Source organism: Podarcis erhardii (genome assembly GCF_964252035.2).
Source record: "Podarcis erhardii genome assembly, chromosome: 18".
NCBI lineage: Eukaryota > Metazoa > Chordata > Lepidosauria > Squamata > Lacertidae > Podarcis > Podarcis erhardii.
In genome coordinates this window covers 8761643-8778809 of record NC_138516.1, presented here as the reverse complement: position 1 = coordinate 8778809, position 17167 = coordinate 8761643, and the positions used below count along the sequence as shown (strand labels likewise).

The window sequence follows — 17167 nt, the reverse complement described above, 5'->3', positions numbered from 1 at the left end:
CCTGCAGGGCCATGCTTACCGCCTCCTGAAGCCCGGAGGGGTCCTCACCTACTGCAACTTGACCTCTTGGGGAGACTTCCTCAAGAACAAGTATTCGGACATCGAGAAGATGTTTCAGGTGAGGGCGAGGGAGGGCTTTGCAGGCGGGTGGAGGCCGGGGAACAAGAGCTCTGTGTGAATTCTACTTGCTCCCACAAGTAGACCCACCCCATAGATTTAAACATCTCTCATCGCCATTCCTCTTCCTTGGATCGTTATAAGAAGAAAAAAATCTCAATGGAAAACTGCGTATTAAAATTCCCTGCTCTCTGGCACCCTCTGGTGTTGGATGCTCATAGCGCATTCAAACTGCTGGTTCTTTACAACCGCGTGTCTTGTGTGGTGGGTTTAAAGTCTCCTCATGGCGCTTTCCTCCCGCATTTTAGGAAACGCAGGTTGAGCACCTGGTGGAAGCCGGTTTCAAGAAGGAAAACATCCACACGGCTGTCATGGACCTCGTCCCTCCATCCGACTGCAGATACTACTCCTTCCCCAAAATGATCACTCCCGCCCTCATCAAGTAGAGCTGCCAGCCCGTTCCCCGACCGGCTAGCTTTCTGAGGAAGGCCATGCTGACCGCAGCAGGAGCAGCCGAGACGGTCCCCTCTTTTGTGGCCACACAGAAATCGGGGAGGGAGATGGCCTCCCGTTTTTCGAGCCTCCGGGCACATGGACATGAGCCCTTTAGCCCAAAAAATTGCAATCTGTTCTGTCGATCAAGAGAATTCTTTTCCACGTTGCCTTGTCTCCTTTCGTCTCTGCCGAACGGCAAACTGGGTGTAACTCGGTTGCAGACAACGCATGCAGATCGTGGATCGATCCCTCCGGTGGCATCTCCGTAAGCACGGCTGTGGTAGACCCTTCTCTGCCTGCAAACTCCACACAGCCCCTGCCAGTCCTTCTAGATAGATGGGGTCCTGGTCTGATTCGGTGCAAGGCCGACTCCTGTTCAAATTTGCCTCTCAATTCAGAACCATGAGGACTAGGCACATGGTTTTCAGCTCAGCACCTGCACGGCCTGCGTAAGGCGCCGGGTTCCATCCCCGACATCTCCATGCGGGAGAACGGCTGCCAGCCAGTGTAGACAGTACTAAGCCGGATGGATCAGTAGTCTGGCTACGTATAAGTCACCAGCCTATCTTCTGTTGCTGTAGTAAAGGTAAAGGGACCCCTGACCATTAGGTCCAGTCATGGCCAACTCTGGGGTTGTGGCGCTCATCTCGCTTTATTGGCCGAGGGAGCCGGCGTACAGCTTCCGAGTCATGTGGCCAGCATGACTTCTGGCAAACCAGAGCAGCGCACGGAAATGCCGTTTACCTTCCCGCCGGAGCGGTACCTATTTATCTATTTGCACTTTGTCGTGCTTTCGAACTGCTAGGTTGGCAGGAGCAGGGACCGAGCAACGGGAGCTCACCCCGTCATTGCGGGGATTCGAACTACTGACCTTCTGATCGGCAAGTCCTAGGCTCTGTGGTTTAACTCACAGCGCCACCCGCATCCGCTAAACCAGCACAGCGTAGTGTGGGGACTCGCTTCCGCGGCGCTGGGAATTGCGTCTACACGAACACCAGAAATCAAGGGCGGGACTGATCTTGCCCACGCAAGATAAAGCTTGCTTCCCGACCATTACCTCTTTCAGTGCCTCTGGCGGGATGACTTTGTTAACCCGTGGGTAGGAAAAATCCATGCCAAACTTCTGAGCATCGGAATTTCCCCAGCAGACTCCTTAAAGATGAACCTACGCTCAGCCAAAAGCCTTATCGAGCAAAGATTAGCAGACATTGAAAATCAACACAACCTCTCCAGGGGTGGGGGTGTCTGCTCCCCCAGGTATCATGGAATAACCCCACCACTTGGCCTTCCATCATACATGTCATCTCTTTCATCTGCACCACACCGACTTGCATTTATTCGTGCAAGGTTCAATGTTTTTCCATCGAACCTGCTGAGCCACAGATTTTCCAAGGGTTTGGTGTCTCCGCTATGCGAGTGTGACGGGAAAACAGTTGAATCTCTTCCACATATAATGTTCAACTCTCCCTTACATAGCATAGCCAGGACTAAATTCCTGGGTCCTGCTTTATTGCGCTTGGTTGGCAGGCCTGTTGAGTCACATGCCGCACTGCTTTTGCAGGATACAGATCCTTCTGTAACTCTGCAGGTGGCGAGATTCCTGAATGCGGTTATCTCACACACAAAAACCACCAAAAAACAACATCAACAACAAAAACTAATCGGACAGTTATGATGAGAGTGCAGGACGGACCTCGTCTCCAGTTCTCCTTTTTCTGTGAACCGTCCCTTGGATCTTTCCGGGCCCCAAGCTGTTATTTGTCACTGCTCAATGACCCACCCTTGCATCGTGGTGTTCCCCTTCTGTTGTTAGATGTATTGGTTTTTATGTTTCTGCCCTTTTATGTTTGTACATATTTTATGGGCTAATAGCCGTAAATAAATAAATTTAATTTAAAACTTGCTGACCCCTGCTCTAAAGGCAGGCGATTGGTCCATGCAGCCTGCTGATGACTACTCTGTCTGGCAGCACCTCTCCAAACAGAGGTCTTTTTTACACCCGCCTCTTTTTTAAGGGACGTGGGTGGCGCTGTGGGTTAAACCACAGAGCCTAGGACTTGCCGATCAGAAGGTCAGCGGTTCAAATCCCCGCGGCGGGGTGAGCTCCCGTTGCTCAGTCCCTGCTCCTGCCCACCTAGCAGTTCAAAAGCACGTCAGAGTGCAAGTAGATCAATAGGTACCACTCCGGCGGGAAGGTAAACGGCGTTTCCGTGCGCTGCTCTGGTTTGCCAGAAGCGGCTTAGTCCTGCTGGCCACATGACCCGGAAGCTGTACGCCGGCTCCCTCGGCCAGTAAAGCGAGATGAGCGCTGCAACCCCAGAGTCAGCCACGACTGGACCCAATGGTCAGGGGTCCCTTTACCTTTTTTAACCAGAGTTTGAGCCTGGGGCTTCCTGCCTCCAAAGCACCAACTTTTATCCCCTGAGCAAACAGGCTGCCTTCCAGAAGTTGACTCGAACAACGCTGGGTCTCATCCTGCTCTTGCAATCGCAGTTTAACATTTATATCCCAACTTATTCCTAACAAAGAAGCTCAACTCGGTGTGCTTAGATTTCCCCTCCCTCATTTAATCTTCACAACAACCCTGAGAGGTAGGTTAGGCAGAGAGCTAGCCACCAGTTGCAAAATGTGTGAATGGGGTGTGTGTGTGAGAGAGAGAGAGCGCGCGTTCCTAGAACCTCAACTTCTGCTTTTAAAAAGAAAAGCTTCTAGTCCTCATGGTAGTGGTTGTTTAGTCGTTTAGTTGTGTCTGACATTTTGTTACTGTGATGGCCTGGGATTCGGACTCAGAGGCTGAACCTGAGGGATCCCAGCCTGCACAGGAGTCCCCGCCTCCAGAACCACCTGAGCCGGGGCTGGGGCCTGAGCCTGAAGGGTCGTCACCTGTGCTGGGTCCTCAGGTGAGTCTGCTCAGGCTCCTGAGGTGATGGAGGACCCATTGCCTGCAGGTGCTCCACTCTCAGCCCCGTCAGAGGAAGCTGAGGTTGCCTCTGGGTCCGGGAACCCTCCAGCCTCTCCTGAGCTGCAGAGGCTCAGGGCAGAGAGGCGGAGGGAACTAAGTTCCCGCAGGAGGGCTCGCCTCCAGGCCAGGAGAGGCGAGTCACCAGGGGATCGGGGCCGCCCTATGCCTCAGGGCAGATAAAAGCCAGCCAGCCCCAGTCCCAAGTTGCAGGAGCAACGTTGTTGGTAGCCTGTTCCTGCCTCCACCCTGTCCTGCTCTCCTGCCGGATCTCCTGACCTCACACGACTCCCTGCCTTGGACCCAGCTACAGCTTTGACGGACAGCCTCCATACCGCACCTGCAACCATGGACTGGACTCAGTCCTCACCTCTTGGTTAGCCCCCGGGAAGAGCAGTTACCCCCTGGACCAGAGCACGCCAGGCACTCCTGTCTTCCACTGCCTCCCACAGTTTGTTCAAACTCATGCTGGTAGCCGTCATGATGGTAATATGCCTCAAACCTTTGAAGGTGACCCAAAAACTGCAACTAATCCAGAATGCGGCAGACTGGGGACTGGGAGTGGCCGCCGAGACCACATAACACCGGTCCTGAAAGACCTACGTTGGCTCCCAGGACATTTCCGAGCACAATTCAAAGGGTTGGTGCTGACCTTGAAAGCCCTAAATAGCCCAGTATACCTGAAGGAGCGTCTCCACCCCCATCGTCCATCCTGGACACTGAGGTCCAGCTCCGAGGGCCTTCTGGCGGTTCCCTCCCTGTGAGAAGCGAGGTTACAAGGAACCAGGCAGAGGGCCTTCTCGGTGGTGGCGCCCTCCCTGTGGAACGCCCTCCCATCAGATGTCAAGGAAATAATCAACTATCTGACTTTTTGAAGACATCTGAAGGCAGTCCTGTTTAGGGAAGTTTTTAATGCCTGATGTTTTATCACTTTATTATTATTATTATTATTATTATTATTATTATTATTATTCTGTCGGGAGCCGCCCAGAGTGGCTAGGTAAACCCAGCCAGATGGGCAGGCTATAAAGAATAAATGTTCACTCGATCTCCTCCCCAGCCACAAATTTAATTTCAAATTCTGCATTTTGGCAGGGAAATATAAGGCACAAATGCCCATATCAATTTATTTATTTATTGGCTGGGGGAGGAGAAGGGGGGAGGGAAGCGAGAGGTCTCTCCTGATCCTTTTGAATCTCAAAACCTGGGTGCTTTTGCAGTATGTTTCCGAGCACAATTCAAAGGGTTGGTGCTGACCTTCAAAGCCCTAAACGGACCAGTAAACCTGAAGGAGCGTCTCCACCCCCATCGTCCAGCCCAGACACTGAGGTCCAGCTCCGAGGGCCTTCTGGTGGTTCCCTCCCTGCGGGAAGCCCTTGATTACTCTGTGAAAAGAGACAGGCCACCAAACCAATGTACTCTGTTTATCTCTCTATCTAAATGCAAACTTGTAGAGAAAGCCGTGTGCAAAATGCGCTAAACCACGTGCGCCACCGTCGATTTCGGGCCCGCCAGCCGACGTGCCGTTGCTACTTCCGGTACCAAATCTGGAGTCGTTTTTCCCGCTTGATCTTGCGCTGAAGTTGCAGGATCCCGTAGAGGAGAGCTTCGGCTGTTGGGGGGCAACCTGCGAAGAAGGGGGTTCACAGTCAGACCATCACAGGGCAGAGGCAAGGCGGTTGTCCAGGCCGGAACATCCCTTGTAATGCATAATGATAATAGAATGGTAAAGTTGGAAAGTATCCTGAGCCCAAGCCCCTAAGGGATAACAATAGCAATAATGATCTGTTTTGTATATGCAGCCCATCTGACTGGGTTCCCCAGGCCACTCTGGGTGGCTCCCAGCAAATTATGAAACAAACAATAAAAACTTCCCTAAACAGGGCTGCCTTCAGATGTCTTCTAAAAGTCAGATAGTTGTTTATTTTCTTGACGTCTGATGGGAGGGCGTTCCACAGGGTGCCACTACTGAGAAGGCCCTCTGCCTGGTTCCCTGTACAGTGGTACCCTGGGTTACATACGCTTCAGGTTACAGACTCCGCTAACTCAGAAATAGTACCTCGGGTTAAGAACTTTGCTTCAGGATGAGAACAGAAATCGTGCTCCGGCGGCGCGGCAACAGCAGGAGGCCCCATTAGCTAAAGTGGTGCTTCAGGTTAAGAGCAGTTTCAGTTTAAGAATGGACCTCCCGAACGAATTAAGTACTTAAGCCGAGGTACCACTGTAACCTCACAACTCGCAGGGAGGGAACCGCCAGAAGGCCCTCGGAGCTGGACCCCGGTGGACGATGGGGGTGGAGATGCTCCTCCAGGGATACTGGGCCATTTAGGGCTTTAATGGTCAGCACCAACATTCTGAATTGTGCTTGGAAACGTCCTGGGAGCCAATGTAGGTCTTTCAAGACCGGTGTTATATGGTCTTGGCGGCCGCTCCCAGTCCCCAGTCTAGCTGCCGCATTCTGGATTAGTTGTATTTTCCGGGTCACCTTCAAAGGTAGCCCCACGTAGAGCGCATGGCAGTAGTCCAAGCAGGAGATAACCAGAGCATGCACCACTCTGGCCAGACAGTCTGCGGGCAGGGAGGGTCTCAAATGGACCTGGTAGACAGCTGCCCTGGACACAGATTTGACCTGCGCCTCCATGGGTGGCTGTGAGTCCAAAATGACTCTGCAATGAGGCCAGATCTCAAGTCCAAAGCCATCACCAGCCACTATCACCAGCCACTTTGGACTCCATGTCCTGGGCTGATGGGAGTCTGAAGTGGCTGTAGGCTGGGGAAGAGCAGCCAAGGAGAGGCAGCTAGCAAAATCGAGAACTGTAGCCTTGGAAGGGCCCCCCAACGGTCATCTAGTCCAACGCCCAGGGACGCACGTCGTCTTGTTTACCTGGGACATAGATGTCCACCGGCACGATCCGGTCACAGCCACGAACCACCGAGTAAGAGTAATGGTAGTAGCCGCCACCGTTAGCACAGCTGAAAAATAACAGGACAAAAAACCAATAGAGGGCAGTCCAATGTTTTAGCCAACCTATTGTTCACTATTTCAGCCATCTTTTTGGTGCCGCAAACTCGCCCTCAGTGCTCCCGACCCTATTAAAAAACGTTATTTGGAATAGCAGTTTGCACAGCCCACAAAGGACGATAACAGTGCGATGAAATTCCAAACAGAAACGGTTGATTGCACATGTTCAAAATCCAATTTAAACTATTTAAATTTGATTATTTCAACCAAACGGATGAACTTTATCCCATGATACCAGCTTTTTGAAATCTGATTATTATATTTATTATATTTGCACCTCTGGCACTCCTGCCCCCCCCCCAAGAGGTGGCACTGCTGATTTTGGGAAACGTCAGTTTAAACGTTTCCCCCTCCACGGAAACGCCAGGAAGTGCGGTTTGCAGGAGGAGGAAAGATTCAGTAGAGACAGCAGTAAAAGCATGTCAAACCCTAGAGTTCAAATCACAGGTGACAACCAGCGGCAGGGAGATGGAGGTTATAAGCTTGAAAAATGATTACAAAGTACACCCACTTTCCCCGCCGACAATAGGAAAGAAATATTTCCATTTTTCTTTACCTCCCCATGGAGACTACGTAGCGTGGCTCAGGCATCTGGTCGTACACCTGTCGAAACAAAGAAGATGACGGGTTTTGCATTCTGGAGTCAAAATGAGTTGCAGAGACCTGGATCTGCAAAGCTTAGGAAGTTTATTTTTATTTATTGAATGTGTACACCGCCCTTCATCCTACGATCTCAGGGTGGCGCACAGGGTGGAAACACAAGATAGAAGCGCAAAATAAATTGTTAAAACAGCAACACACCCACCCCGCATGCAAAAAAAACCCCCACATTAAAAATTTCACAGAATATCAAAGGTAAGGCTGTACAGATTATAAACAAACCAATAAATCAATAGAAACTAATAATAATAATAATAATAATAATAATAATTGCTTCTGCCCTTTAAAACTTTCTACTCTGCCTGAGGGCTGTGTTCCCTTCTGGATGCCATCATTATTATTAGTTTCTATTGTTTTACTGGTTTATTTATAATCTGTACAGTGGTACCTTGGGTTATATACGCTTCAGGTTACACACTCCGCTAACCCAGAAATAGTGCTTCAGGTTAAGAACTTTGCTTCAGGATAAGAACAGAAATCATGCTACAGCGGCAGCAGAAGGCCCCATTAGCTAAAGTGGTGCTTCAGGTTAAGAACAGTTTCAGGTTAAGAACGGACCTCCGGAACGAATTAAGTACTTAACCCTAGGTACCACTGTATTATGTTTTTATATATGCTGTAAGCTGCCCAGAGTGGCTGGGGAAACCCAGCCAGATGGGGTGGGACAGAAATTAATAATAATAATAATAATAATAATAATAATAATAATAATAATAGTAATAAACCGTTTACAGTTATGCCCAAGTTAAAACAACTGCCAGCCCCAACTAAACATTTTACCAACCCCAACAGAAGCAAAACAAGAGGAACCAAAATTTTAAATTGTTTAAAACATTTCGCCTTTGGCCCTGCCCTCTGCTGGCAGGCGGCCCCCCGGAAGCGAATACGGCCCTCGGGCCAAACCAACGTCTCCCATCGTCCCTGAAAGTGCCGCCTCTCGGATTCCACCCGGCCTACCTTCCGAAGGGCGGGTGCCATCTTATTGGTGAGCGTTCCCGCAACGATCATGACGTCGGCTTGGCGGGGACTGGCTCGGAAGACCACCCCGAAGCGGTCCATGTCGTAGCGAGGGGCAGCCATGTGCATCATCTCGACGGCGCAGCAAGCCAAGCCGAACGTCATCGGCCACAAGGAGCTCTGCGGGCAGAGAGGAGACGCTCAGCATTGAGATATGAGCCGCTAGGTAAAGGGACCCCTGACCGTTAGGTCCAGTCGTGGCCGACTCTGGGGTTGCGGCGCTCATCTCGCTTTACTGGCCGAGGGAGCCGGCGTCCAGCTTCCGGGTCATGTGGCCAGCAGGACTAAGCCGCTTCTAGCGAACCAGAGCAGCGCACGGAAACGCCGTTTACCTTCCCGCCGGAGTGGTACCTATTTATCTACTTGCACTTTGACGTGGTTTCAAACTGCTAGGTGGGCAGGAGCAGGGACTGAGCAACGGGAGCTCACCCTGTCACGGGGATTCGAACCGCCGACCTTCTGATCGGCAAGTCCTAGGCTCTGTGGTTTAACCCACAGCGCCACCCATCTCCCTATGAGCCACTAACTTTTATTTTAAAATCTTGAGGCTTTTCTATTAGGAATTGTAGGTGATGATACATTGGTCCCTTGGTTCTCAAACGCCATGGTTCTCAAACAACTTGGATTCCAAACACTAGCAAACCCGGAAGTAAGCATTCCAGTTTGCGAACATTTTTTGGAAGCTAAACGTGCTCCGTTTTGAGTGTTATGCTGAGGTCTGTCTGTTTTTGCCATTTTATTTTGCGTTTTTGTTTTTGCAGCTTCCGCGTTTGAGAATGTGAAAGGTCAAGTGTGGCTTGGGGTAAAACACAAGTATATAAGGCTTGAGAAGCTACTTCTCAAAATTATAGGGAGGCTGGTGGCGCTGTGGGTTAAACCACAGAGCCTAGGGCTTGCCGATCAGAAGGTCGGCTGTTCGAATCCCCACAATGGGGTGAGCTCCCGTTGCTTGGTCCCTGCCTAGCGTTCGAAAGCACCTCAAAGTGCAAGTAGATAAATAGGTACAGCTCCGGCAGGAAGGTAAACGGCGTTTCCATGCGCTGCTCTGGTTCGCCAGAAGCGGCTTGGTCATGCTGGCCACATGACCCAGAAGCTGTACGCCGGCTCCCTCGGCCAATAAAACGAGATGAGCACCACAACCCCAGAATTGGCCACGACTGGACCTAATAGTCAGGGGGGTCCCTTTACCTTTACCCTTTAATAATAATATTTCTCGCAAAGCTGCCACTCACCCGCCGAGCCCAATTGACCAAGTCGTCTAGCTTGGTGATGACGTACTCCCCCCGGCTGCTAGGAAGGTACGACTTCTTCTGAACGACGGTGCTGGCGCTCTTCTGCTGAAGCTGAGCAGAACTACGGAGGAAAGGATACCATCAGGGCACCGTTCCCTGCTGAGGAATCACAGGGGTTCGGGCTAGACGACCCCCTTAGAACCCAGTTTCATGGCTCTTGTTATCGCTCCAACCTTGCTGGTTTCTGACTGGAGTCCCGCATGAACAAGAGCTGGGTGCAAATTACGGTATCGGCTGCACAGACCTATGGAACTCCCTCCCACAAGAAATTAGGCAGGGACAAGTTAGGCAGAGAGTCCAGCAAGGAGACTCCCATCCCTACTGGAGTTTCAGATGTCCGGTCAAACTGTTTTATTCCCAGTGGCCTTTGCATCGCCCTAAATGGATCTCAGATGTTTTCGGGTGGAGATATAAAATTCTTGGTGTTTAAAAATGTGTGCGTTTTAAACTGCTTATATGTTATCGTTGTTGGAGGTCGTTTTGAGACCTACGTGAGTGGAAAGCAGGATATAAATAATCTTAGAGAAGCGTATGGGATAGGAGATCCATCATCAAATATTGGAAGAGCTGTTGTCCCATGGGAGATGGAGCCAGCAAGGACCCGAACCAACGGATTCAAACATCAGGAATAACTTTCTAGTGGTAAGAGCTGTTTGATAACAGAACAGTCTCCCTCGGGAAAGTGGTGGACTCTCCTTCCTCAGAGGTTTTTAAGCAGAGGGGGGAAGGCCATCTTTTGCCGCAACCCCTGTATTGCCGGGGGTTGGGCTGGATGACCCCTGGGTTCCCCTTCCAATGCTACAATTCTACGAGGCAGGCTAAGCTGAGAGGTGGGCAACCGGCTCGAGGTCCCGAATGAGCTCAAGGAGAGGTGATTGGAAGCGAGGTCTCCCTGGTTTGTGGCTACCCCTCGGCGGCTCTCAAAGCTCCTTTCCGCCTGCCCCATGGAATCTGTTGGGAAACTGTGTACATGCAGCTACTGACAGAGTCAATTAAGGTTTGGCAGACAGCCAGAAGGCAATCTGAAGGAGTAAGTCTGCCTGGTGATAACAGAGACATGGAGACAGCTCCCTGATAGGTCAAGCTCTCTCAAGGGAGTGATAATTAATGGTCTACTAACTGTTAGTTCAGAGGTCCATAGTTTGTGAGTTCAGAGTGTTGGTGTAGGAGTTGTGAGTTGTGTCAGAGAGAGCTAGCATAAGATCCGTGTTCTGTTCCTGTCCACTGTATATAATAAACACCTAATGACAAGTTCCTGGTTCCTGCTTTGTCTATCCTGCCTGCAGCCAAGTCGCCAATTGCTTCCGTGGATTCTGCGTTTACTCTGCTAGGTCTGGCTAAGGTCATGCAACTACAGTGGTGCCCCGCAAGACGAATGCCTCGCAAGACGGAAAACTTGCTAGACGAAAGAGTTTTCCGACGGAAAACTCGCTAGACAAAAGAGTTTTCCGTTTTGGAGGTGCTTCGCAAAACGAATTTCCTATGGGCTTGCTTCGCTAGACGAAAATGTATTGCGAGTTCCTGCGGGTTTTTCCCCCTCCCCCCCTTTTTCTAAGCCACTAAGCCGCTTATCCGCTAAGCCGCTAATAGCGCTAATCCGTCAATGGGCTTGCTTCGCAAGACGAAAAAACCGCTAGACGAAGAGACTCACGGAACGGATTCTTTTCGTCTTGCGAGGCACCACTGTAGTCAGAAAGTTGCGAAACACCAAATTGGTTTTGCCAGTAGAATCCCCCCAGGCTGCCCAGCAAAGGGGGGGGGTATTTGGGTTTCGGCCTACCTATCTGTGCTGTCTGTCACGGGCGTCTGATGGAGCGAGCGAGCGGGTGCGCTGGACGCGGCAAGCGGCCTGTTCGGAGAGAGCGAGAAGTCGTGGGTCACAAAGCGGGGATCGTGCACAGTGCTCAAAATCATCATCCCACCAAAAGTTGCAATAGCATCCTCCTTTAGTGGGGCAGAGGGACGCGGGTGGCGCTGTGGGTTAAACCACAGAGCCTAGGACTTGCCGATCAGAAGGTCAGTGGTTCGAATCCCCGCAATGACGGGGTGAGCTCCTGTTGCTCGGTCCCTGCTCCTGCCAACCTAGCAGTTCGAAAGCACGTCAAAGTGCAAGTAGATAAATAGGTACCGCTCCGGCAGGAAGGTAAACGGCGTTTCCGTGCGCTGCTCTGGTTTGCCAGAAGCGGCTTAGTCATGCTGGCCACATGACCCGGAAGCTGTACGCCGGCTCCCTCGGCCAGTAAAGCAAGATGAGCGCCGCAACCCCAGAGTCGGTCACGACTGGACCTGATGGTCAGGGGTTCCTTTACCTTTACCTTTAAATTATATGGAGCATCAGAATAACTTGGCCACAATAAGGAAATTTTGCCCATAGTATGACTCTTTTCCACCTTCCTATTTCGACTCTCTGGGACCCTCTCTGCATAACCTAGCAATTCTAAAATATAGACATGCTTTTACTCTCACAAGATTGAATGTCCTGCCATCGGCTGGACTTGAGGGACAATTCCAACAGATTCCCCACAAAAAACGCTTATGTCCCTGTGGAGATGGCAGTCCCAAATCGGTGGCGCATGCCCTTCTGGCTTGCCCTCTTTATAAAGACTTGAGGAATGAGATTATCACCCCGTTTTGTTGTCCATTCCAGGTCGCCCAACCACTGCCCCAGTGTCCTCTCTCCGGGCAGATCAAGATGAGCAGGTGACAGCAAAGGTGGCAAGGTTTTTTGCTGGGGCAATCAGAATAAGATCCACTATTTGACCATTGATTCAAAACCCTAAAATGTATCTTATATAATTGACTTTTTATTTCTATTCTTTGTATATCATATTGTTGTTTTATTGCTATGGCCAATGGCGGACACAAATCAAGATTCATTCATTCGACTTGCTTCAGAGTCGGCCCGTATAGTGTTGCAGGGTTAGCTTTGCTTAGGGAACAGAAATGAAACGTCTAAACCGGGCGCATGTCTTATTTTTAAGGGCTCAGAACGACTTACGTCCTTCCACAAACAACTGCTGTGCCCAATATCATCCTGTTCGGAGGAGACCTGCTGGAACCAATGGGCACTGCTAACCTACGTACATAAATTCTAGTGGGTTTACTCTGAGTAGAACTTAGCGGGATTTGAAACCTCCCCCCCACCTCCCGCCATTTACTAAATGACCGAAAACGGCATCGCTTTGCGTGTTTAGTTCATCTTCGCTCCAAAGCGTGGGTGATTAAGCGGTATACAATGAGGGACGCGGGTGGCGCTGTGGGTTAAACCACAGAGCCTAGGACTTGCCGATCAGAAGGTCGGCAGTTCGAATCCCCGCGATGACGGGGTGAGCTCCCGTTGCTCGGTCCCTGCTCCTGCCAACCTAGCAGTTCGAAAGCATGTTAAAGTACAAGTAGATAAATAGGTACCGCTCCGGTGGGAAGGTAAACGGCGTTTCCGTGTGCTGCTCTGGTTCGCCAGAAGCAGCTTAGTCCTGCTGGCCACATGACCTGGAAGCTGTACGCCGGCTCCCTCAGCCAATAAAGTGAGATGAGCGCCGCAACCCCAGAGTCGGCCACGACTGGACCTAATGGTCAGGGATACGTTTACCTTTAAAGAGCCGAAATAAAAAAAAAAATGGGCTCAGTGTTCTCTAAGAGAGTGAGAATTGCCACAGGCATGCTTACCTCCAAAGGGACAGGCCACGCAGGGTGACACGGGAAGCTGGAAATAAAACCACAGCGGTTGAGCATAGATTAAATTCCACAGAGATATTACAAATGGCTTTTCGCAGAGCTAAAAATGGACACAGAGACTTTAACAGATGAGAAATTAGGAACCGCACAGAGGCAGAAGGAAGTCATCAAATAAATCAGGGAATAAAACCAGAGATTAGGTACAGATTAGAAAGTGAGAGTTGCGAGGAGAAAAAGGTAAGGTCAAGATAAAAGGATCTCTCGCTGGAAATATGTGTTTAGAATATCATGGATGATGGTTTGTATTTCTTAAATAACTGTATGTTTTTGATAAGACTTTTTCGTTTGCATTTTTTTGTTTTTGTCTTCTCTTTTCTTTTTGTGTAGATTTTTATAATAGAATAATGTGGTTCATAATGTGTAACACTTAATGTGCAAATAAAGTTTAATAATAATAATAATAAATCCCCAAACTCGGTTCCATGGGTGACTCCGAGTCAACTCCCTGGGATAGTTTATTGTTGTACATTGTTTCTAAATTTATTGCTGTACATTGTTTTAATTGTCTGTTTTAACCATATTTGCACATCAGGTTCTAATGTTGCGAGGGTCCTCTATTTCAGAGGCTTCTACTCTCCAGCCTCTTAGAGTTGTTTTAACTGCAAGTCTTTTAGTCCTTATGCTCTTACAGTTGTTTTAACTGCATGTTTTTATTTGTTTTTAGTTCTTATCTGTTTTAATTATCAGTTTTTACCCATCCATTATCCGTGTTTAATCTTGTATTTTATTCAGATGTTTTATCCTATGCTTGTTTCTTTGCCCTTATTTGCTCTAACAATTATCGGTTAAAAATAAATAAAAATAAATCCTAACTGCTATTTTATTTATATGTTTTTGTTTTGTTTTTTATCCTGGTCTGTGACCGCAATAAAGTTCATTCATTCATTGAATAATAATAAATACAATTCTACCATTTTTGTTCGGAGGGAGCATAAGGCATCGCCCTATGCTTGCTGGCCTCCGAAGACTGCAAACGGGCCAACTGCGGCAACTGGGGGACTGATCCAGCCCCCGGGCGCTGTGCCTGAGCTCCACTTGCCTTCGCCCGACAACATCCCCGCCACTTTCCAGTCACCCGAGGGACCATCTCCAGCTTCTTTGCACAAGGCTCATATTACCAAGACTCATAACAGAGTACAGTGGTGCCTTGCAAGACGAAAAGAATCCGTTCCGTGAGGCTCTTCGTCTAGCGGTTTTTTCGTCTTGCGAAGCAAGCCCATTGACGGCTTAGCGGATTAGCGCTATTAGCGGTCTAGCGGCTTTTAGCGATCAGCTGTTAAGCGGCTTATCAGCGGATCAAGCTGTTAAGCGGCTTAGCAGCTTAGGAAAAGTGGGGAAAAAGCGGAAAAAACCCGCGGGAACTCGCAAGATTTTTTCGTCTTGCGAAGCAACCCCATAGAGAAATTTGTTTAGCGAAGCGCCTCCAAAACGGAAAACCCTTTCGTCTAGCGGGTTTTCCGTCTTGCGAGGCGTTCGTCTTGCGGGGCACCACTGTATGCTCTTTGTTAACCTCCCTGCCTGCTCTTCTGAGATCTGGGGGCCACGGCCTCTCAGCAGCCCAGACATCTTTTCTGGGTGCAGACCCTCTAAAATCAGCGCAAAGCATCTGGGAGACAAGTTTTCTTTAAATGAGGCCCCCGGAGTTTTCCCTCTCTACGCCCCTCCCTCCAAGAAAACCCTCTTATATAGCTTAAGCGGCTGCTTCGACCTGCGGGAACTGGATTCAAATACTCCCCCTCAGCTGTGATGCTCACTGCTTCTCAGCCTAACCTACCTCACAGGGTTGTTGTGAGGAATGAAACGGGAGGGGGTGGGGAAAGCTATTTACGCCACCTCAAGCTTTTTGGAGGATATAAGAGACGAGAAATAAATGGAAGAAGAAGAAGAAGAAGAAGAAGAAGAAGAAGAAGAAGAAGAAGAAGAAACATCTTCCGGTCCTAATTCTTCAACTGCAATTGCTGTGGGTTTTTACTGGCGATTTATACTATTTCTTGCATTGAAATGGATATTTTGATTTCAATTGCAATCCACTTTTGAGAGCTGGGTTGTGCACCTGTCAAATAAATGAATTCATGTTCTCCCCACATGGCGGATGCATTGTTGTTTAGTCATTTAGTCGTGTCCGCCTCTTCGTGACCCCCTGGACCAGAGCACGCCAGGCCCTCCTGTCTTCCACTGCCTCCCGCAGTTTGGTCAAACTCATGTTGTTTGAGGACACTGTCCCACCATCTCGTCCTCTGTCCTCCCCTTCTCCTTGTGCCCTCCATCTTTCCCAACATCAGGGTCTTTTCCAGGGAGTCTTCCCTTCTCATGAGGTGGCCAAAGTCTTGGAGCCTCAGCTTCAGGATCTGTCCTTCCAGTGAGCACTCAGGGCTGATTTCCTTCCGAATGGAGAGGTTGGATCTTCTTGCAGTCCATGGGACTCTCAAGAGTCTCCTCCAGCACCAGAATTCAAAAGCATCCATTCTTCGGCGATCAGCCTTCTTGATGGTCCAGCTTTCACTTCCTTACATCACTACTGGGAAAACCATAGCTTGAACTATACGGACATTTGTTGGCAAGGTGATGTCTCTACTTTTAAAAGAGGAGAGCGCAAAATATGGTCTGAAACTCAACATAAAAAAAACAAGTGCCTGGCGTGCTCTGGTCCAGGGGGTCACGAAGAGGCGGACACAACTAAACAACTAAACAACAACAACAAATGCAGCCAATATAATTTAAGGGCTAGCGTCTCCATTAATTCCCTTAGGTCTAACTTGAGTATTTCTAATGCTGGAATTTATCAATAGGTCTACTCTGAGTCTTTCTAATATCGCATTATATCACCCTGTGTAGCTATAGAGTCTCCGCTAGTTGCAATGCGAGTCTTAAGTAATATTGTGCGAAATATTGCAATATTGTGCAGTCAGTACTACTGTATACAATTTAATACACTGGTTCCAAGGTTGTCTACTCTGATCTGGACTAGCCCCATGTAAAATAAGCCAGATCATGGGGTCACGAAGAGTTGGACTAAACAAGAAGGACACTGACAAACCGGAACGTGTCCAGAGGAGGGCAACCAAAATGGTCCAAGGCCTGGAAACGATGCCTTATGAGGAACGGCTAAGGGAGAGCTGGGCATGTTTAGCCTGGAGAAGAGGAGGTTAAGGGGTGATATGATAGCCATGTTCAAATATATAAAAGGATGTCACATAGAGGAGGGAGAAAGGTTGTTTTCTGCTGCTCCAGAGAAGCGGACACGGAGCAATGGCTCCAAACTACAAGAAAGAAGATTCCACCTAAACATTAGGAAGAACTTCCTGACAGTAAGAGCTGTTCGACAGTGGAATTTGCTGCCCAGGAGTGTGGTGGAGTCTCCTTCTTTGGAGGTCTTTAAGCAGAGGCTTGACAACCATATGTCAGGAGTGCTCTGATGGTGTTTCCTGCTTGGCAGGGGGTTGGACTCGATGGCCCTTGGGGTCTCTTCCAACTCTAGGATTCTATGATTCTATGGTTCCAAGGTTGTCTACTCCAGTGTTTCTCCAACCTTGGGCCTCCAGCTGTTTTTGAACTACAATTCCCATCATCCCTGACCACTGGTCTTGCTAGCTAGGGATGATGGGAGTTGTAGTCCCCAAACAGCTGGAGGGCCCCAGGTTGGGGAAACACTGGTCTACTCTGATCTGGACTAGCCCCATGGAAAATAAGCCAGATTATGGGGTCACGAAGAGTCGGACACGACTAAACAAGAATAAAGTGGGGAGCTCCTGGTCCCTTGACCCCCCCTGCCTGCCTGCCTGGGGGGGTCAGCCATCAGGGGACCCCCCCAATATATATATATATGTGGGGATATATATATATATTTATATCCTGCCTGGGGGGGTCAGC

At 49.4% G+C, this 17167-nt stretch overlaps 2 protein-coding genes across 7 annotated transcripts in view; one reads left to right on the top strand and one right to left on the bottom strand.

The window, feature by feature from the left end:
- The window catches only part of GAMT (guanidinoacetate N-methyltransferase), a 234799-nt gene extending 234024 nt beyond the window's left edge, over positions 1 to 775 (top strand). For all 5 annotated transcript variants that reach the window (XM_081846407.1, XM_081846410.1, XM_081846409.1 and 2 more), the window contains exons 6-7: positions 8 to 118; positions 426 to 775. In XM_081846407.1, coding sequence (XP_081702533.1) covers positions 8 to 118; positions 426 to 563 — 249 coding nt within the window. In that variant the 3' untranslated portion in view covers positions 564 to 775. The remainder of the gene's footprint in view (positions 1 to 7; positions 119 to 425) is intronic.
- A 4205-nt stretch (positions 776 to 4980) lies between these two features.
- The window catches only part of NDUFS7 (NADH:ubiquinone oxidoreductase core subunit S7), a 13994-nt gene continuing 1807 nt past the window's right edge, over positions 4981 to 17167 (bottom strand). The window contains exons 2-8 of one of the 2 annotated variants that reach the window (XM_081846467.1): positions 13229 to 13265; positions 11343 to 11411; positions 9503 to 9623; positions 8211 to 8390; positions 7150 to 7196; positions 6456 to 6544; positions 4981 to 5198 (exon numbers count right to left, since the gene is read on the bottom strand). In XM_081846467.1, coding sequence (XP_081702593.1) covers positions 5101 to 5198; positions 6456 to 6544; positions 7150 to 7196; positions 8211 to 8390; positions 9503 to 9623; positions 11343 to 11411; positions 13229 to 13265 — 641 coding nt within the window. In that variant the 3' untranslated portion in view covers positions 4981 to 5100. The remainder of the gene's footprint in view (positions 5199 to 6455; positions 6545 to 7149; positions 7197 to 8210; positions 8391 to 9502; positions 9624 to 11342; positions 11412 to 13228; positions 13266 to 17167) is intronic. The other variant, XM_081846468.1, reaches the window with a different exon arrangement.